The sequence below is a fragment of the Lepidochelys kempii genome, chromosome 4 (assembly GCF_965140285.1).
Source record: "Lepidochelys kempii isolate rLepKem1 chromosome 4, rLepKem1.hap1, whole genome shotgun sequence".
Taxonomy (NCBI): domain Eukaryota; kingdom Metazoa; phylum Chordata; order Testudines; family Cheloniidae; genus Lepidochelys; species Lepidochelys kempii.
Genome location: NC_136383.1, coordinates 134,526,530 through 134,547,921, shown reverse-complemented (window position 1 = coordinate 134,547,921; position 21,392 = coordinate 134,526,530). Strand labels below are relative to the sequence as shown.

The 21,392-nt window shown below is 50.5% G+C and overlaps 2 protein-coding genes and 1 long non-coding RNA gene across 3 annotated transcripts in view; 2 read left to right on the top strand and 1 right to left on the bottom strand.

Annotated features, from left to right (window-relative positions):
* The first annotated feature begins 4,617 nt into the window (after positions 1 to 4,617).
* Positions 4,618 to 9,991, top strand: LOC140910044 (neurophysin 1). Its single transcript, XM_073340156.2, has 3 exons — positions 4,618 to 4,784; positions 8,705 to 8,909; positions 9,779 to 9,991. Exons 1-3 carry the CDS (start codon positions 4,665 to 4,667, stop codon positions 9,826 to 9,828), a joined length of 375 nt encoding a protein of 124 aa, XP_073196257.1. The 5' UTR covers positions 4,618 to 4,664; the 3' UTR covers positions 9,829 to 9,991.
* A 4,772-nt stretch (positions 9,992 to 14,763) lies between these two features.
* MRPS26 (mitochondrial ribosomal protein S26) lies at positions 14,764 to 18,883 on the bottom strand. The gene is made up of 4 exons (XM_073342940.1): positions 18,576 to 18,883; positions 17,577 to 17,714; positions 15,948 to 16,071; positions 14,764 to 15,150 (listed from the first exon to the last, which is right to left on the bottom strand). The coding sequence occupies exons 1-4, from the start codon at positions 18,881 to 18,883 to the stop codon at positions 15,019 to 15,021; spliced, it is 702 nt and encodes a 233-aa protein (XP_073199041.1). The 3' UTR covers positions 14,764 to 15,018.
* Positions 18,884 to 19,029: 146 nt separating this feature from the next.
* LOC140910876 (uncharacterized) overlaps positions 19,030 to 21,392 on the top strand; it is a 37,275-nt gene continuing 34,912 nt past the window's right edge. Inside the window, exon 1 of the long non-coding RNA XR_012158783.2 lies at positions 19,030 to 19,974. This is a non-coding gene — a long non-coding RNA (uncharacterized LOC140910876). The remainder of the gene's footprint in view (positions 19,975 to 21,392) is intronic.

Here is a 21,392-nt window from a genome sequence, read left to right as displayed (position 1 = left end):
AACCACTAGGTCATCCTTTTCCCATCTGTGGAATACGGGCCTGTTGCTCTTTACCTACCTCACAGGGTGTGTGAGGCGCACTCAGTTAAGGTTTGCACAACGCTTTGGGCTGTTTGTATGAAAAATGACATTACAGTCCCCCTAGCCCAAAGAGCGTATTCTGTCCTCGCTCTACTGCACCAGCCAGAGCAATTCTCGTGGGCCAGATTCTGATCTCACAGTAGTTTTGTACTGATGTAACTCCACTGAAGTCACTCTTAACTTGTACCATCATGCAGGAGACTGGAATCAGGCTAAATGGTTTGAGTGGAGTCACTCCAGATTTATAGTGGTGCAAGATAAGAATCAGGCTCTAGGATGACAGCAGATGACAGCAGAGAAGATTTCAGAACACTCTAGAACAGTGGTCCCCAAACTTTTTATGTGGCACCCCCCCCTTCTTACCCATAATGGAACCTGTCCGCCCCCCGGCAACTCTGGTCAGGAGCTGGGAGCGGGACCGGAGCTGTGGTGGGGAGTTGCCCACGGGTTGTGGACAGGGCTGGAATGGAGCTGGAGGCAGATTGCCCAGGCCTTGCCACACCCCCCGGACGTTCCTCCAGGCCCCACTATGGGGGCACACCCCACAGTTTGGGGACCACTGCACTAGAAGGCTATTAGTATTTATGTCGTGTCCTTCTTTTCCCATTCATTGGTTTAAGTGAGGACTCACTGCTTAATGTTGCCTGGCTGACCCTGCTCAGATTCCAAAGGCAGGGGTGAAACAGCCCCTCCCACCCGCTCTATTGTCTACCATGCCCTCGCTAAGTAGCAAATATTAAAGCAAGCCAACGAAGATGACAAAGGTTGCTGATTAGACAACTGTTAAGTGTCTGGAGCAATGTATGCACCATTTATCCAGGCCCTGGGATGGGTGGTGACAGTGACAGGATAATATAGCCAATAAATGTAAGAGTTTCAGGACGTAATCCATGTCTGATGAATTTATGCTAGACAGGAAGATCTTAATTGAGCTAATGAAGGTGAGGGGTCAAGGTGAGCAGTGTCCCTGACTGATTTCACTATCTGTCAATCTCGCTCATTAACGCTTAACAGCATTACTGGCTGCCGGCGCATCTTCAGTGCCGAGACATCTGCTTTTCTCCCGATGATTCAGCGCTGCGTTGGACAACCCGGGGGCGTGGTTGCACGCAGAAAGTTAGTGATCGCAAATCACCATGGGGTGGGGGGGAGTCACTTTGGGCAAAATGGTTCAGGCCCCTGGCAGGGGCTCTGAGGACAGAACTAGCTCACCTGCAAAGCAGCCGCACTTCTCAGCCTCATGGCGGGTGTAACACAGGCAGACGCAGTGCAAGCCGCCCAGCCGGCCCACCTCAGCCGCCTCTCGGGGAGAAGGAACTCCATCTGCTTGGCCCTGGCAACCTCACCCTGGCACCAAAGAGGCCAGGTGTGGCAGAGCCATTGTGAGGTAGACACCAGAACTCGGAGTGCTATTATCCCCAGTGCACTGAGGTGAAACTGAGGCACAGAGCAACTACGGGCATGTCTCTACTGCAATCACAATGTGATTGCAGCTCAAGCAGACACACTTAACGCTAGCTTTAATCTAGCTAGCGCCGGTACCGGAGGAGTGACAGTACGGCAGCAGCTCATGCTTCAGTGTGGTCTAGCCCCATGAATAATTGCCCAGGGCTCCGATGGGCTTGTACAGCCTGCGCTAAAGTACGTGCTGCTGGGGCTTCACCCCTTCAGAATCGGAGTTAGCAAGATTACAACTAACTCAGGTCTGTGCACTCCAACTGTAACAACCACCCCACCTGATGGCAGGACAGCCACACCCTGCGCAATTTGCCCCAGGTCAAAGAGGAAGCCTGGAACAGAGCAGAAAATTGAATGCAGGTTTCCCAAATGCCAAGCTAATACCTAACCCCTGGATGGTACTTTCTCTTCCTTTCAGCCAGGCATTACTCACTTGGCAGTGGCATCCTGGCCTAAGTGGCTACAGCGATATTGACCCAGGGTTAGCTCTTTTGGGTATATAGTCCATTTTTGCAATTGACCAGATCAGCTGTTTGGGAAGAGCAGGAAAAATTATGCTCAACCCCCTCAGAGTGAATCTCCATGAGTAGGTTTCGCTGCCTTCCTATTTCCTGCCGAAACTGTTCAGAAGCTGTTTTTCCTTCTTGGTGGATAGGTCAGTTTGCTCAGACTGGCTCTGCCACTTAGCTCTGCAGGCCTGTAACCAGAAACGTTAGGCTTGTTCACTTAAAAAAAAAAAAGGGAAAACTGTTCTGGAGAAAAAAAACAGACCCTTCCTGTCTGTTTAGTTGCTAGTCCCAGTTTGCAATGCACTGGAGCCGGTGATCTGTGGTGGAACATAGGTTAATCCACAACGGTTTGTGTGTTCCTCTAAACTGTGGCTGTTCTTCTGATGTCATTAACCTGGCAATGTGCCCGGTGTCCGAGACCCTACAGTGCTCAAGGCTAGAAGGAAAAGAATGCCCTTGCAACAGGAACGCAGTGTTACTCCAAGGAATTCACCCTGCAGGACAGCTGGAGTTTCCAGGCTGCAGGATCATTCAGAAGTGGTGCGTACGGCAGTGTAAATTAGCCTCCCCTTTGGTGGGCATGAAGGAATTTCAATCCAATAACCTTATCACCTTCAGGGAAACTACACCTGTATTCCCTCTCCAGGGTCTAGCAAGGGCATAGGCTCCTGAGCTGTGTCACCCCTCCTGGGTGGAGACCCTATCTCTCTCTCTCTCTCCTGACCAGGGTTTTCCCAGCCTGACCTTCCCCTCTGAGGAAGGAAATTCCACCACCTCCCTAGGTAATACATTCCAGTGCTTCACCAGCCTCCTAGTGAAAAAGTTTTTCCTAATATCCAACCTAAACCTCCCGCACTGCAACTTGAGACCATTGCTCCTTGTTCTGTCCTCTGCTACCACTGAGAACAGTCTAGATCCATCCTCTTTGGAACCCCCCTTCAGGTAGTTGAAAGCAGCTATCAAATCCGCCCCACCCCATTCTTCTCTTCTGCAGACTAAACAATCCCAGTTCTCTCAGCCTCTCCTCATAAGTCATGTGTTCCAGCACCCTAATCATTTTTGTTGCCCTCCGCTGGACTCTTTCTAATTTTTCCACATCCTTCTTGTAGTGTGGGGTCCAAAACTGGACACAGTACTCCAGATGAGGCCTCACCAATGCTGAATAGAGGGGAATGATCACGTCCCTCGATCTGCTGGCTATGCCCCTACGTATACAGCCCAAAATGCTGCTAGCCTTCTTGGCAACAAGGGCTCACTGTTGACTCATATCCAGCTTCTCGTCCACTGTAACCCCTAGGTCCTTTTCTGCAGAACTGCTGCCTAGCCACTCAGTCCCTAGTCTGTAGCGGTGCATGGGATTCTTCTGTCCTAAGTTCAGGACTCTGCACTTGTCCTTGTTGAACCTCATCAGATTTCTTTTGGCCCAATCCTCTAATTTGTCTAGGTCCCTCTGTATCCTATCCCTACCCTCCAGCATATCTACCATGCCTCCCAGTTTAGTGTCATCTGCAAACTTGCAGAGGGTGCAATCCACACCATCCTGGAGATCATTAAGGAAGATATTGAACAAAACCGGCCCTAGGACTGACCCTTGGGGCACTCGCTGGATACCGGCTGATAGCTAGACATGGAGCCATTGATTACTACCCTATACTTAACTCGAGTTCCACAGGATGACTGTGCACTGAGTGAAGAAGAACTTCCTTTTATTTGTTTTAAACCTGCTGCCCATTAATTTCATTTGGTGGCCCCTAGTTCTTATATTATGGGAACAAGTAAATAACTTTTCCTCATTCACTTTCTCCACACCTCTCATGATTTTATATACCTCTATCAGATCCCCCCTTAGTCTCCTCTTTTCCAAGCTGAGAAGTCCAAGCCTCTTTAATCTCATATGGGACCCGTTCCAAACCCCTAATCATTTTAGTTGCCCTTTTCTGAACCTTTTCTAATGCCAGGATATCTTTTTTGAGATGATTCCGAACATCCCGTTTGCTTTTTTGACTGCCGCTGCACATTGCGTGGACGTCTTCAGAGAACTATCCACGATGACTCCAAGATCTTTCTCCTGATTAGTTGTAGCTAAATTAGCCCCCCATCATAGTGTATGTATAGTTGGGGTTATGCTGCCTGTTGATATTTGTGTACTGCTTTTGGAGCCTCTCAGGCTGAAAGGTGCGTGATGAAATGTAACTGTTAGGAAATATTCTTCTGCCAGGAGCAAAGCAGGGAACTGCTGCGTCCTAGGACTTCAAGGCAAGGTGAGGGCCATGCCAACTCTGCTCGCTGACCCCCAGCGGCCCCGATTGACTGTGCCAATTAAAGGAAACTTGTAGACGTGAACTTATGTCTCGCCATGTTTGGAATAAGCACCAAGGAGCAAATGATTCCTTCTTCGCTGACCTCACATCCTCGACCCTGGATTATTAGCAGTGCTAGTTGGTGTGAAAAGCAATGCCTTGTATTTTTTAAGGGAAATGAGTGACGATGGTGGTGGCATGTCTAAGTAGTTGCGGCAGGCGCTATATATACAGGCATCCCGGGAGAAGCAAAGACAAAACCTGGAGGGCTTTCCTGAGCCCACTCAAGAGCGAAGCAGGGTCAGCAGCAGCCACCATGTCTCAGAACGCGCTCGCCATCTGCCTCTTGTGGCTCCTGGGTCTCTCCTCGGCCTGTTACATCCAGAACTGCCCCATCGGAGGAAAGCGATCAGTCTTGGACATGGATGTCAGAAAGGTACGTGATGCTTTCCTTACCGTCAGGTTGTTACAGTGAATCTGGGTAAAGACTCCTCACTGACAGCCTGTAAGCGTGACGGTCCCAAGCTGCCCTGATACTGCGCCAAAGCCCTCAACTCCCACCCAAAAGGATCACGTCCAGGGCGTGAAAGGAGAGATTGCTGGCAAGGGACTGAGCTGTGCCAGCTGCGATGGCAGCTGTCTAAACCCTAGCAACTAGACACGCGTATGTTTTGATACCCTGATCAACACCACGCGTAGCTAGACTCTGGCTCACCAACTTCCTTCACATAGCTGTGGTGTGAATTTTGTAAAGCTCTGAACAAGCATTAACTAACATTCATTACCAAGTCTCTCTTTTCCTTCCCTTCTCCTGTCCCCCATTCCAACTGTCTCTGTGTTCAATGTTCAGCCAATTAGGAAAGCATAGATTATAGTGTATGCCAAACTCATGGGCAGTAGAGAAGTGCATCTTGTGATTGTCAGGACTTCATTCAGTCTCTTTAAATAATATATTACTGATGCAGCTAAAGCTGAAAGTATGTTTAAAAAACAGTGGAACACATGCACGAGCCCCATTGCAGATGAGCAGTAAGCAGCCAGACTTTTCAGCCTTGGTCTTGTGGTTAAAGCACTGGAGACTGAGAGGGAGGCCGGAGATCTGGATTCAATTCCCAGCTCTGCTACAGACACCCTGTGTGATCTTGGGCAAGTCCTTTAATCTCTCTGTGCCTTAGTTCCCCATCTGTACACTGGGGATAATAATCTTTCCTTTAGCTGTCTTGTCTCTGTAAAGTGTAAACCCTCTGGGGCTGGCTTTATGTGCATGTGTACGGCACCCGGCCCAATCGGGTCCCATTTCAATCAGGTTCTCCAGGCCCTATTGTACTACAGTTATCAGCCCAGCTGTACTGAGGACATCAGAAGTCTAATTTGGTGGTGAATTGTAAATACTGTTACCAGTGTAGCTGTCTATATCAGATTGCCTTATAGGCAGGACCGGGAGCAGCCTCTATTTTGAAGGTTGTTCAATACTTCCCCATATAGGTCTGTATTTTCAGTTCCTTATAACTTTGCCAAACTTCAACTGCTTGGCTTGAAATGTACTGTGCTGGGTGTCTGCCTCAGCTTGAATTGTCTTTTGAAAAGTTCAGCTAAAATACCTTGTGGCACCTTAGAGACTAACCAATTTATTTGAGCATAAGCTTTCATGAGCTACAGCTCACTTCATTGGATGAGCTGTAGCTCACGAAAGCTTATGCTCAAATAAATTGGTTAGTCGCTAAGGTGCCACAAGTACTCGTTTTCTTTTTGCGAATACAGACTAACACGGCTGTTACTCTGAAACCTAAAATATCTTGGCCACTTCCAAGAATAAGATGTGGGGGGGGAGCATACACTGACTGTTTTGCCCATATTAAAAAACAAATTCGTACATCTGTTTTGTTGAGCCGCTCTAGCATCCCCCTTCTTTGGAGACGGGACCTGAAATTTGGGAGTGGGGTCGCCCTGGTATCAGGGATGTGCCTTTTGCCAGCCCCATGGAATAAAGCACTCAAATCTTGGCCACGTTACAAGCCTCTGTACTTACTTAATAGAGAGGTGTTAGAGTTTGGCAGCTAAATTCTCTGAAGATTCCAGCTGCACTGAGCATGTGCCAGCCCCTCACAGGTGCTACATGGGACTGGCTGTGTATGACCCATTCCCACAGAATGACTGAGCATGCTCCAGCCCGGGACTACTGGGGCTGAGCAGGCCTTTCCCTGCAATTGTGTTCCCAGTTGCTGTGGGCAGGCGGGCGGGGAGAGGGCACTGTGATGCCAGGCACCAGAGCTAACAGCAGAGAAGATTCGCTCCTGTGCTCTCAGCAACCCGCCAGTGGGTGCCCATGCAGCTTGGAAGAAAAGGAAGAAGCTGCCTGACTCAGATGCAGAGGGGACGAGAACTGGATTGGGGCAGTGGCAGAGGGACTAGCCTGGAGCAAGGAGCCTTGAGGGGGCCGAGCGCACATGCTAACAGGCTCATGCTGAAACACAGAGAAAAACACCACAGGGATGCAGGCAAATAGTCTGCGTCGCGTGTCAGGAATGCTGGCCGGCGGGAGGTGGCCAGCCAAGAAATAGCTGTGATAGACGAGCAGCAGGCCGCTGGCCAGTTACCGCGCGCTGGCTTTGGGAGAAGAGCAAGGTGGGCCACATAAGGGGCAGTCGCTGGCTGAGACGAGTTTTCAGTGCTCTGCTACATGTTCCTCCAGCAGCCTGTCCATTCTTGGGGCACAGGCACAGTCGGGACTGGGGGAGAAAAGGCCTGCAGCCTTTCCAAACCTATGCCACAATGTTAAGAGCTATTTTGCTTCGGAGGAACATTTTACTGATAATCTTCTGAGTCAGTCTGTACAGCTATAATGTGTATCCTGTACACATGAGAGGAGATATCATCCCTAGTATCAGCTACACTGGGGGACAGGGGGGCAAAGGGAATGAATCCAATCATACTCCCTGTAACGCCATTTAATCAAATGGTTCTGAGGGAGGCAAAATCTTCTGGAGCAATATTTCCCTAAGGCGGGAGGCCACTGCATAAGAGATGCTGGTTAGGGCCACAATTTGGGTGAGGAGGGAATACGTTTGCACTGGTTAGATTCGAGAAAGCTACCCAGCGATTACTGACATATTAAAATAAGACGTAATTCTGCTCTCTGTTGAACCCGTGCAACTGTAGCCAATGAGGCTGGGACAGTGCAACTAAAAGCAAAGTCCGGGGGTGGGGGTGAGGTCTGTATTTGTTCATGTGACCTGCAATTTGTTCTGTTTTTCAAAGCATCCCTTTTCCTAGCCAATGAACTCCTAGGTCAAATGTTAGGATCTGGCTGCTTTCAAGTGGGTAGGGCTGCCAGGAGTTTTAACCCTGAACTGATACACAAAGGCACCAGTGTTTGGTAGAACCCACAGCAATAACTGCTCCACTGCCCGCCTCGCGTCATTGATCTTCAGGCAAAACTTGGGGACTTTCACATAAAAATCATCATCTAGCTGGGGCCTAGGAAAGCTGTTAGCGCAGCTAAACACTGTGCTTAATTAAAGAAATACACAGCAGAATACACTAGGAGACCCAGCCCAGCAAGCGGTGCGGAGTTCTCTAAATAGGAGTCACATGCCAAGTATCAAACACTACTGTGGTCAGCGGAGTTACACCCTGGATTAGTTTAGCCCAATTTGCTCAAGATGGTCTCACCTGTTTATTAAAGGGGCACCGTCTAACGCAATGTTTCCAAACAATTCCCTCCCTGGGCTAGCAACTAACAGCGTCAATTATTTAACAATCACAAAACAAAATGATCCTTTATCCCTCCCACGCCCAGGTTGTATTTGCTTCCCCCTCCCCGCCACGCACACCCCCGAGCTAGAAAAGTGACACCTGCACTGGTCAATTTCAGTTTGGGGTGCTGCTAGTTATTTTCACTCCATGTCTCCGCTGAAGTGGGTTTTAAATTTATTTGGGCATAAGCTTTCATGGGTTGTTAGTCTCTATGGTGCCACAGGGACGCCTAGTTATTTTCTAGTCGGTTTCACTTTCTGGGGATGTGAGCCCAGGTTAGTGTGGTTGGGCTTCTGACCCCTCCTAAGAACATATCATTTCCCACCACATCCAGTTCCACAGAGAGATCCCATGAGAAGATTTCGCTTTCTAATAAGGTTTCTAATACCAGTTGAAAAACTAGAACTGAAGCGCTAGGCCTGAGCAGAGCATACAGGGGCTCCTTAAATACTGGCAGATGATGGCAGAAAGACACCATCCTAAGGGCTCAATGGACTGAGCGCAGTGGCAGTCTTTCCAATGGGCTTTGAATCAGGACCCAAGCAACTAGGGTTGCTGTTTTCCCTGTTAACCAGCCTTTGGGTTTCTCTCTCCCACCAGTGCATCCCCTGTGGGCCTAGGAACAAAGGCCACTGCTTCGGCCCTAGCATCTGCTGCGGAGCGGAGATGGGATGCTACTTCGGTACTTCAGAAACCCTGCGATGTCAAGAAGAGAATTACCTGCCAACACCCTGCGAGTCTGGCAGGAAGCCATGCGGGCCCAGTGGTGGGACCTGCGCAGCCCCTGGGATCTGCTGTAACAACGGTAAGAGAGCACTTGCTTAGCTTGGACTTTAACCATAGCTCCATATGAACTAGAGCACAATCCCTCCCACACCCACAATTTATGGCTGTTAAAGTAACACTTCCTATCTATTCTCAATACTCCCATGCACTTTTAACAGAGGGAAAACGGGCCTTGTGATTAAGAGATTGGGGGGGGGGGGGGACAGGAGATGGAGCTTAGTAGATATGAGCTTTACCCTGCCTCTGCTACAGACTCCCTGAGAGACCCTGGGCCAGTTGCTTAACCACTTCGTGCCTCAGTTTCCCCATCAGTAAAGTCGGGATCATTATACTTTCAGCCTCACAGCTACATTGACTGATGTTTGGAAAGCGCTTGGAGATCTCTGGACGGCACACAGTGGCACCGTTACCTCAGTACTGGTGCATGCACAAGTGGCAAGAGTTCTGCAAAGGCCGTGGGCCATTATCTACTGCTCAGGCCATAGTAATTGTGGACAGAGAAGTGGGGAAGTTAATATGGGTGGCAGACCAGCCAGTTTCCTCCTTTCCCAGAGGAGAGAAATCTCAATTAGCCTGGTCATTGCCTTCATTGCCGCAGGCAAAGTTAGCAGCAGCATCACATCAGGCCAAACCCCATGCACAGAAGCGAAACTCACCCAGCAGGAATAGTTTATAATAGCTTTCCCTTTGCAGGAAAGGCACCACACACACATCCTAGGCCAGACTCTCAGACATGTCTCTTGGTATAGTACCATCGTCTTCCATGGAGCTACACGCATTTACATCAGCTGAGGATCTGCCCTAAGGTGTTATCCAGCAGAGCTATATGTAACTCCAGTGGCCAAATTCATGCAGCATTTCCTTTTACATGCTTTTGTTTCTCTGCAGAGGGCTGCATGGTGGACTCGGCCTGTGACCAAGAATCGCCGTTTTCCTAGACCACCCACTATACAGAAGGGATGAAGCCACATGATTTGCCATCTACAAGGCTTTGCAAGACCAAAAGCCAGTCCAATAGGATGCATTAATCCTGACCGTGCTGCACCTCGACAGTCATTTAAATGACATCCCCAGCTAGAAATAAAACTTGTACCAAAAAAATCCTGATATTTCTTTTTTTGCCCCCGGCTTTGTAACAAACTCAACAGCTTTGCTGTCTGCTTAGCTGGGAATCACATCCCCCCTCTGGACAGGAGACGCTGCTTCTTGGTACAGCCTGGATGAGGGAGGGGAGGAATGTAGGTGATTTACCTAAGCAGGCAGTTAAGGACCAGGACAGGGGGTTTTGTGATGCTTTCCAGCGGTCCCCAGGATTGGGAGGCACCATGCTACCACCTGCCCTTAGCATGAGGGAGCCTTGTCTGTGCCTGCCTGGGGTCAGCTCCCTGACACCTCTGGGAACACAAACACTCCCCTCCAGGCCTACGCAGGCTCCACTGCCACCCCTCAAGCCCTCTGAGCGTACCCTAGAGTATCCAGTCCATGGTCCACTGGACACTCGGAGCATTCAGAGCCACTGCTCCCAAAGCAGCTGTATTCCCCAGCTCTACCTCAGATCACTGCTCCGCTGGACGCACAGTGCTGAGATATGTTTATAGAGAAAACAAGCAAAAGTTTACTTAGCAAGTGCGGAGATTCGAGGGATAGCACGAAGCAACACTGGAAACAAATGGCTACGTGTCAAATAAAATTCCAACATGCATTTTAGACCCTAGACTTAAGTAACAAGATAATCTCCTGTCTAATGCAGTATTAGTCACCAGTGCTTTACAGCCAGGCCTGGCTGGGATCCCTCTTTCATGAGACATAACACGGTGTCAGCTTGCCGCCTTTGGTGAAAGGATCCAGGGTGCATCTTGGCACCTCCGGTGATATCCCCACAAGCCATCGGCCTTATTTGTAAACTGTATGCCCCCTGCTGGTTGATTTTTCATGTACACCTCTTTCTTCTTGACTGCACAATCTCTTGATTAGCATTTGGTTCAGCGTGCAACTAGGCGCCCATTACAAAGCATACAATATGCAATACCCACAGGACCAGAGAGAGCGGTAAACTCCTAGCCTTTAAGAACATAACTGTTAGTATAGATACATAAAGCCTTAAATATTATCCATATGTACATTTTGCAACGATGACGACGACTAGTGGGCTGCTGGCTTACGACAGCCACCTTCCGTACCACCCTTTGGTGCACTAACATGTATATACCTGGCCCAGGGGATACCTGACAGCCCATAGGCACCTCCTGTGCCCTCTGTCAGTTGGCATCAAGCCGTCCCTGGGTCACAGTTTTATCCAGCACCCGAGGGAGGTTCTCTGAAAAGTAAGGTCAGTGCATGCTGAGAACCTGGAAAGCCACACTAGGAATTAAGAGCATGGGGAATTGTATGTGTGCTCAGAGCAAAGGCCCTGCCACCCAGATGCTCTAGGTGCTATCCCAAGAGGACGGATGTGGGACTGAGGAGGTAATGCTAGAAAAGAGAGCAGAGAAAAAGAAGGCAATATTGTGCAGCTGTTAAAGAGTAATCAGAGGAAACATAACTATGAAGGATTTCGAAGCACCTAATGGCAGCATATGCACTGAAAAGCAAAGTCCTCTTTTTAACCTGCTGGGTAGATAGTTCAGTAGGTAATAAGAACATAAGAACGGCCACACTGGGTCAGACCAAAGGTCCATCTAGCCCAGTCTCCTGTCTTCCGACAGTGGCCAATGCCAGGTATCCCAGAGGGAATGAACAGAACAGGTAATCATCAAGGGATCCAGCCCGTCACCCATTCCCAGCTTCTGGCAAACAGAGGCTAGGGACATCTTCACCTATCCATCCTGGCTAATAGCCATTGATGGACCTATCCTCCAGGAATTTATCTAGTTCAGCGGTTCTCAAACTGTGGGTCGCAACCCCCTTTTAATGGGGTCGCCAGGGCTGGCTTACACTTGCTGGGGTTTGGGGCTGAAGCCCGAGCCCTGGTGCCAAAGCCTGAGGTGTTCAGCCCTGGGTGGCAGGGCTCAGGTTACAGGCCCCCCAGGCTGGGGCTGAAACCCTTGGGCTTCAGCTTTGACCCCTTCCCTGCCCAGGGCAGTGAGAATCAGATGGACTCAGGCTTCAGTCCCCACTCCTGGAGTCGTATAGTAATTTTTGTTGTCAGAAGGAGGTCGCGGTGCAATGATGTTTGAGAACCCCTGATCTAGTTCTGTTTTGAACTCTGTCATGTGTTAAAAGATGCCTTGGGGGGGGGGGGACCACACAGAAGAATTTAAACAAGGCAGAGTATTGGAAGCCCAAAGGAGGCCCCTTCAATCAGAACAGAACCTTGGTCATTCACAGCTCTCTGAACAACTCACTCAGTAACTGTCACAACAAAGCTAGAACAGGTCAGGAACCAGAATCTCCATTCTGTGAGAAGCTCCAACATTTAAAAAAAAAAAAAACACAACTTCATTCAGATTTGGAACAGAGAGCCAAAAATTTCTACAAATGAATTTCTGAACTTTTGCATTGATAGCATCAAAACGTTTTGTCTTGACTTTTATATTATCCAATCTATTTGTTATACAGATTAAATAATGTAATATTAAACTTTTACTATATTAAAACCTAAACAAATTAAAATTAAATGCTTCCACTATTTGTCAAATATTGATTGAAATCTCCATCTTCCCAGTCATTTATGTTGTATAGAAAGGTTCTACCATGCAATTTAAAAGGAAGTGTTTTGATCAGGGACTTCATGGCACGTGGGGGATGGAGTGCCCCAATAATAATAAGACCATGAATGTTTGGAAGAAATGCCGGCTCAATAAAACCTCCAGACCAAGAATCTGCTCATGAACCCCACATAAAGAATCCATGACCTAAAGGATTTAGAGACCACCAGTGATGTGCTCTGTGCTCCTCACAGACAAACACATTTCCCTGCATCAAGCAAGCAAATTCAGCCATGATCAAGTTTGCCAGCGACACCAAATCCAGGAGGACAAATCCATATGAGGACTGAATCAAACCATGACAGCCAGCAGGGATTAGAAACGTGAGCAAAGCATGATTCAGTACTTACAAATCCTAACGCCACCTAGTGGAAACGAACAACAGAATCAGAGGACAGCTGTCTGGCAAGTAAATATGAGAAAGATCTAGGGTGAGAACAAGTGTGTAAGCGTCAAGTTTGATCTCATTACAAGGGCACAGTTAAGAGTGCTTGTACATCTCAACTGTGTGTTTCCATAGTTTCAAACATGTGGATTTCTCTTAACAGGTTTGACCTTAACTCTGAATTGCCCTGGTTTTTAATCTTTTTTCCTCACATTTTTATTACAACAAAACTTCTTGTAAAGATTTTCGCAGATAAGTGCTCTCAACCTTAAGTGGAGTTTAATAAAGATTTTTGTCTAGAAGGAGGGTTAGTTAAGGGGTAATCAGAGGAAGTAGCACTATGAGAACAGAAAGAAATTAACCAAAAAGGATTTATGCTGTAAATCAGTAACAGATCTCCTGATATCTTTTGGCCACAGGGTAGTTTTCCCCAAGGAATCAGAGAAATGTAGCACAGAAAGGGACGTAAAGAGCTCATCTAGTCCAGCTCCCTCTGCTGAGGCTGGATCAAGTAAACCTAGACCATTCCTGACAAGTGTTTGTCCAACCTCTTCTTAAAAATCTCCAATGGGGATTCCTCAACCTCCTGTGGAAGCCTGTTCCTGCACTTAACTATCCTCATAGAAAGTTTTTCCTAATATCTAACCTAAATCTCCTTTGCTGTAGATGAAGCTCATTACTTCTTGTCCTACTTTCAGCGGACATGGAGAAAAATACAACACCATCCTCTTTATAAGAACCCTTAACATATTTGAAGACTTTTCAGGTCCCCACTCAGTCTTCTCTCTCCAGTTTGTCCACATCTTTCTTGAAGCGTGGTGCCCAAAACTGAACACAGTACTCCAGCTAAGCCCTCACCAGTGCCACATAGATCAGGACAATTACTTCCCATGTGTTACATACAAAACTCCTATTAATGCACTCCAGAATTATAGTAGCCTTTTTTGCAACTGCATCACATTGTTGACTCTCATTCATTTTGCGGTCTACTATAACCCTTCCAGATCCTTTTCTGTAGAACTACCACCTATGGTTATTCTCCATTTTGTAATTGTGCATTTGCTTTTTCCTTCCTAAGTGCAAATACTTTACACTTGTCTTTGCTGAATTTCATCTTGTTGATTTCAGACCAATTCTCCCATATATCAAGGCCCTTTTGAATTCTAATTCTGTCCTTCAAAGTGCTTGCAACCCTCAAACTTGGCATCATCTACAAATTTTATAAGCATTCTCTCCACTCCATTATTGAAGTCACGAATGAAAATATGGAATAGTGCCAACCCAAGACAGACTCCTGCAGGACCCTACTAGGTAAGGCCTCCTAGTTTGACAGCTAATCATTGATATTTGCTCTTCGAGTAAGTCTTTCAACCAGTTATGCAACCACCTCATAGTCAATTTCATCCACACCATATTTCCCTAGTTTGCTTATGACAATATCACATTGCTCTGTCTCAAAAGCCTGACTAAAATCAAGAGGTTTAACATCTACAGCTTCCCCCCATCCATTAGGTCAGTAATCCTGTTAAAGAAGGAAATTAGGTTGGAACGTTTAGAAAACATATTAAGAAAGTGATAGAAGGCCCATGACTAAGCATCCAGTGATGGAAAAAACCTACCGGAGCACAAATCCTTGGAATATTTTTCAGGGAATAATCTTGAACTGGCAAAGGCTTGACTGTGCACTCGGACACTGCAGTGATGGAAGCTATATAAGCTCATAGATATATTCAACTAATACTTCTGAACTACTGTGCCTAAGAAATTAAGAACTACAGTGCTGTAAAAAACACATTCCTTTATTTCGGAGACAACAGCAATTTGTCCCAAAGCAAAGGGACATGAGCTACGAAGCAGGTGACAGCCTTTCAAGGCAGGAATTGTGACTGGCACCAAAGGGCTGTTTGTCAAAATGAAATTCCATGGTCGACTTGTACGCATGATGCTCCTTTCCTCTTGCTCCTGCCCTGAGCACAGCATCTGGATGGAAGCCATAGGAAAGTCTCCCAACTGAATTGTCCCGATCAAGAGAACCTCTAGGACAGCATGCTCTGCTTGACGATGCGCCCCTCTTTATCGATGGCGAAGTTGTAGTTGCGAGGGTTATCCAGGCACTCTTCAATTCGCTCATCCAGGTTTTCAGGGGTGATAAAATTTCTGGCTTCCTCCTAAAATCAATTAAAGGGGGAAGTCAATTGTCAGTGTGTGCACCATTTGTGCCCACCGAGGCAGCTGATTAGACACAGAACAGGGAATGAGACTATGTTTCAGCACAGAGGGGTTGGGGCTCTGCACTCCGACATTGTCCACTTGCCCTGATCTGATGCCAGGGGTGCAGCTGATGAAACAGGCATGAACTGGAGAGGGATTAGCACCCCCAAAAATTCTCCTTTAGCTTCTCACCCAAACACCAATCTCACTTCAAATGCAACGGAGCATGCACAGTTCCTACCCCACAGGGCAGCTTCTCCCGTAACTTTGTTTATGGGGCCTGGAATGGCTCTTCCAGCAGCCCTGAGGATCTCAACCCTCATTCAGGAAGACAAAGCCTGGAGACTGCAACAAAGATTCCCATTACACCTCAAGAGGGGCTCAGGACTCATCAGGAGCAAAGGAGAGCTTGGAACTGTAATATTCTTACTGAGGAAACCCTGGAAAAACATGAATCCCCATCTCCCACCCAAATTTATTCCCCAACCTGCTCTCAAAGGTCTCAGGCAGGACATCCTTATTGCACCCCAAGATCATCAAGGCTGCTCCTTGAGGCAGCTGGGAAGGCAGGAGTTTGCCACAGAGCAATATAAGCCCCTTCTCCCCTCTCCAGGGTGTAAGCCTGGTGCCTCCACAGAACTCCCAACCCATGGATACCAAACAGAATAGTGGGTGACAGCAGGTTACAATTTGAGGGGTTCACAAAGTCACCTCAACCCAATGATCACTGCCCTCAAACCCAAGCCTTCCATACCTGCAACTGTAGAACCTCTCTCTCCTTCTGCTTAAGAAAATTCTCCATTAACCTGGCATGGTTGAGGGCTCCTTGTAACTTACGGTCCTGCAATTCTTCCTCCTCTCTTCTGAGTCGCTCCTCCCTGTCACATGAGCACAAGAGAAATGGGGTACTGGTGAGACCTCCTCAGGACAACGGAAGGCACAGCACAGCAGCCTCGCAGGGAAGTGTTAAATGTTCAGGTGAAACCTCCCCCTCTCCCATGGGATGAGGATGGTGAAGCAAGGTGCTAGCATGCCTAGCAGAAGATGATGGGGTGGTGAAAGTTTCAGCATGACAGATATGGGGCTTGAAGTCCTAGCTATTCACAGAACAGGGACAGCTTGGGCAACGACAATGAAAATTCCTCTCATACATATGTAGCATAACTAATGCAATGGGGTACAAAAGAAGAGAGAATTCAGTGAAGGAAAAAGAAGTCACTGAAAGGGGTGATTTTTACATTTGCATTCCCCGTATCAATTCTTTTTTCATCAAGCCACCATGAAAAATTCAGATCATGCTGAGAGTTTATAATCTGTGGTTTGGTTTTTGCCATTTCAATGAGATTATTACAAAATAAAGGTTTTGAGCCCCTATTTAAAAGTGTCCTCAAATGTAACCATAATACTGTCCACAATAAAAAAGGGGAGGATACAGTTCAGTCTCTATGATCTAACCATTAAAGGAGACACGCATTATGTACAGAGGGCTGAACTGGATTTAAGCTAGAGGTAGAGGGCTCCAGAAACCATTAGCCTACCTCAGAAGTCATATTTTAAAGAAACAATCAATCAGTTTACCAAGCTTGTGACTTGATTACCAACTATAAGTATCAGGTTTCAGAGGAGCAGCCATGTTAGTCTGTAGCTGCAAAAAGAACAGGAGGACTTGTGGCACCTTAGAGACTAACAAATTTATTAGAGCATAAGCTTTCGTGGGCTACAGCCCACTTCATCGGATGCACAGAATGGAACATAGAGTAAGATTTTATTTTTATATATATATATATATATATTATATACACACACACACATACATATATACACACACACACAGATACAGTTTGTATGGTAACATCCAACTTGAGAGGCTAATTAGTTAAGATGGGCTAAACAAATATTTAATAAAGGGCACTTCAGTCTAGCAGAGAAAGGTGTTAACACGATCCAATGGCTGGAAGTTGAAGCTAGACAAATTCAGACTGGAAATAAGGCACACATTTTTCACTGTAAGGGTAATTAACCATTGGAACAACTTACCAAGCATTGTGGTGGATTCTCCATCATGGACAATTTTTAAATCAAGATGGATATTTTTCTAAAAGATCTGCTGTAGAAGTTATTTCGGGGAAGTTCTATGAACTGTGCTATACAAGAGGTCAGACAAGACAATCACACTCTAAGGCCAGAAGGGACCAGCATCTAAGAATCTATAAATCCACATGCTCTCTGAATCACAGACCAGAGAAGGCTCCCTAAGACCCCTTAGTGGGGGAGGGGGATGGATCACAGACTCCCTGCGTACCTCTGGCATCTCACATGGTTTCATTGCACTGAAGCGGCACCCCAAACCCTTCCTGCCGCAGGCCTGAGGGCCACGTCTCACCTCTTCTTCCGCAGCCGCTCATTCTCAGCGTTGTTCCAGGCCATCAGCTTCCGGTGCTCCTCCATCACCTCCTCCCCACTCTCTCTATCAAGGCGCTCCTCATGCTGCTTCCGCAACACCTCTTGCTTGAACTCCACCCTGGGAGAGAGGAGAGAAAGGCTCTAAGCACGGCACAGTCACATCAACATTGCTTTCCCCCGGATTACCAATGCTTCTGTCCTGGGAGATGGATTCTAAGGCAGGTCTCTCACCAGCTAGCGGCCCTCACACGCCACTGGGCCCTGACACCACGCCAAAGGGACACGGTCAGCTTGATTTGACGACTTCCAGGCAGTCACCCGACGGTGCCATTTCCCTTTCCAAACGTTGGGGGGGGGGGGGGGGCGGTTTTCCTTAAAACCTGGGATTCTGAACACTTCTAAGGCTTTCCCCGCCCTCACACTCCTGCTAAGGTTTCCAAGGGTCCTCTCAGCAAGGCAGCGCACAGGCCGGCCCTGTCCACATGCCCGCCCGCTGCTCTCTGCAGTAGAAGTCCTGGCGCCCAACTCCTTGGCTTCTGGACTCCTTGGCGCTTCTCGACTCCTCTCCGGGACCCGGAGCGGCTGTTCTGGATGAACATCTACACACCCCCGCTCGGGACCTCCGCTCTCACTGCTTGCTGGGCACACGCAGAGGCGAGAGCGGGCGCGTTAAGAGACCGCCCCGGCTCCCCAGCCCCGGGCAGGGCAGAGTGACCGGGGGGCAAGTGTGAAAAATCAGGACAGGCGGCGGGGACGGACGGACGGACGGGGGACAGGCCCCGCTGTAATTAAAAGCCCCGCACATCAGGACTGTCCCTGTAAAATCAGGACCGGGGGACGCGCGAGGCTGCCCTCCGCTTCCCAGCGCTCCCGGGCTCCAGGCAGGGGGCCTGGGGAAAAGAAACCCGCCCCGGCCCCGGCCCCGGCCCCACGGGGAAATCTGCAAGGGCCGCGCCGCGCCGGCGGACACGGGACAGACCTGAGCGCCTGCAGCACGAGCCGGTACTGCCGGTAGCGCTCGCTCACCACCAGCAGCTCGGCCGGGTCCACGGGCGGCGGCACCTTCAGCCTCCCGGCCTTGGACTTGGCGGGCGGGTCGTGGCGGGACTTGCGGCCCCGGGCCGGCACCGGCAGCGGCCGGCAGCGGCCCAGCAGGGCCCGGCAGCGGCTCAGCGCGGGCAGCATGGCGGCGCCACCGACCTCCGGCTGGGCGCCGCCATGGACCTGACCCCTGACCCGGCAGCGGATGCGGGGCGCCGGCTCCGGGCCTGGGCGGGGCAGGGGCATGACGGGAAATGTAGTTCTTTCCGCCCACCCACTGGTGGGCGAGGCTCCGTGGAGCGGGCCAGGCCCGGCCCCGCCCCCTGGGTCTCTGTCTCTTCAGACCCCCACTCCCGCCTCCTTCCCCTCGTCTGCCCCACGGCTCAGGGCCGGGCTCCTGCTGCCCCCCGGGCCTGCCCCACGGCTCAGGGCCGGGCTCCTGCTGCCCCCCAGGCCTGCCCCACGGCCAGGCTCCTGCTGCCCCCCGGGCCTGCCCCACGGCTCAGGGCCGGGCTCCTGCTGCCCCCCAGGCCTGCCCCACGGCCAGGCTCCTGCTGCCCCCCGGGCCTGCCCCACGGCTCAGGGCTGGGCTCTTGCTGCCCCCCGGGCCTGCCCCACGGCCAGGCTCCTGCTGCCCCCCGGGCCTGCCCCACGGCTCAGGGCCGGGCTCCTGCTGCCCCCCAGGCCTGCCCCACAGCCAGGCTCCTGCTGCCCCCCGGGCCTGCCCCACGGCTCAGGGCCGGGCTCCTGCTGCCCCCCAGGCCTGCCCCACGGCCAGGCTCCTGCTGCCCCCCGGGCCTGCCCCACGGCTCAGGGCCGGGCTCCTGCTGCCCCCCAGGCCTGCCCCACAGCCAGGCTCCTGCTGCCCCCCGGGCCTGCCCCAGTGCTGAGGGCTGGGCTCCTACTTCCCTCAGGCCTGCCCCACGGCCAGGCTCCTGCTGCCCCCCGGGCCTGCCCCAGTGCTGAGGGCCGGGCTCCTACTTCCCTCAGGCGTTCCCCACTGTTCAGGGCCCAGGTCCTGCTGCCCCACCACCCCTGGCCTGGCCCACCACTCAGAGCCAGGCTCCCTCTGCCCCCCGGGCCTGCCCCAGTGCTCAGGGCCGGTGACCGTGGCTCCTCAGAGAGAAGCAGCCCAAGGGCCACACAAAACTGGTGGGAAAACCAAGGCAGGCAAGAGTGACAAAGGGCGGGACCGGCGTCCGACAGAGGGCAAGATGCTGCAGTGCATCGCCCCGGCAACATGAGCCACCACAAGCACACCAGGCCTGGCCTCCGCCCTACCCTGGCTCCCTATGGAAGTGCCAGTCCCGGACATGGGCTTGGGCCTTATCGTCTAGGTCAGTGGTTTTTGGCCGGCAGGCCACTTGTGACCCAGTCAGCACAGCTGCGGCCCATGTGACGTCCTCAGGGCCATAACTAGGGCAGGAGGGGCACCTGTCCTGGTCGCAGAGCCAGCGGGCTGCGTGTGCGTGCAAAAATGGGGTAGTGCAGGATTGGGCGCACCGACATCAGCTCCTCTGCCAGGATCAGGCCCAGCAGCATCCGCCCCCCCCCCCCCCCCCCACTCCCAGCAGGGTCGGGCCCAGCAGCATCTGCAGGAGGCCACGGTGCTCAGCGCCCCCTGTCCCTACAGGATCGTGGGTCCAGTGATCCTGGCTAGACCGGGCTCCCTGGCACTAGGACTGCAGCGACAGGCAGGCTGCAAGGCAGAGCTACCTGCAGTCACGGTAGGAGACCACCGGGTATGGGGAGGGGGGTGCAGGGAGATAGGGCTGCGGGGAGGGAGTGCAGCCTGTACATCTGGGACAGGCTCTAGGCGGGGGGACTGGTGGCAGTCCCGGGGGGGGCCTAGATACTGGGGCACAGTCCCTGGATGGGAGGATTGAGTGCTGGGGGGCTGTCCTTGTGGGGACTGGGTGCTGGGGGCAGTTCCTGGAGGGGCCATTCTGCTCTGGACAGGCACATGTGCCAGCCCAGTGTTGGGGGGTCTGGATGCTGGGGGGACAGTCCCTGTCTGGGGAGGAGCTGGAGGGCAGTCCCTGGGTGGAGGGGCTGGGTGCATAGGGGACAGTCCCTGGCTGAGGGGGCAGCCCACATGGGGCAGGGCTCCCCATCTTTGCAGGCAAGCTCTACAGCCATGCTCTCCGGGTACTCAGCTCAGCCACGCTACTGCCAGTAGCAGTGTGGAAGTGAAGGTGGCAATACACTGTGCCATGCCACCGTTACAGTAAATGAATTAATTTTAACACTTAGTTTGCTAATTTAAAATGCTCTTGGTAGACATTTGCAAGTGGTGAAATGAAAGATACTATGTTGATTTTAATCGTATTGCTGTCATAATAATACTAAATCGTATTATTTTTGTAGATGTACAGGTAAGTATATATATTGTGTGGATGCAACCCACATAACACAGAAAGAACTATATATGCAGCCCACAATGATAAATAGGTTGACAACCACTGGTCTAGGTGTTCCAGGGCCTGGGCACCAAAAAGAGCTTAAAGCCTAGTGGTTGGCAGCATTGCGCCTCTGACACAACAGAGCACTCTGCAAGCAGGATAAAGTGTCTCTGTGCAGGAGATGAATAGGGTTGTCAGGTGTCTGGTTTTCGACCGGAACACTTGGTTGAAAAGGGACCCTGGTGGCTCCAGTCAGCACAGCTGACTGGGCTGCTAAAAGTCCAGTTGGCCGCAGTGCCAGCAAGGCAGGCAGGCTCCATGCCTGGCTCTGTGTGACTCCCGGGAAGTGGCCA

Coding starts and splice junctions, on each gene's coding strand:
- LOC140910044 (XM_073340156.2), top strand. CDS start 4,665: ATGTCTCAGAACGCGCTCGCCATCTGCCTCTTGTGGCTCCTGGGTCTC. Junction 4,785..8,704: donor TGGACATGGATGTCAGAAAG/GTACGTGATGCT, acceptor CTCTCCCACCAG/TGCATCCCCTGTGGGCCTAG. Junction 8,910..9,778: donor TGGGATCTGCTGTAACAACG/GTAAGAGAGCAC, acceptor GTTTCTCTGCAG/AGGGCTGCATGGTGGACTCG.
- MRPS26 (XM_073342940.1), bottom strand. CDS start 18,883: ATGCCCCTGCCCCGCCCAGGCCCGGAGCCGGCGCCCCGCATCCGCTGC. Junction 17,715..18,575: donor CTCGTGCTGCAGGCGCTCAG/GTCTGTCCCGTG, acceptor CCTCTCTCCCAG/GGTGGAGTTCAAGCAAGAGG. Junction 15,151..15,947: donor GAGAGGTTCTACAGTTGCAG/GTATGGAAGGCT, acceptor AATTGATTTTAG/GAGGAAGCCAGAAATTTTAT.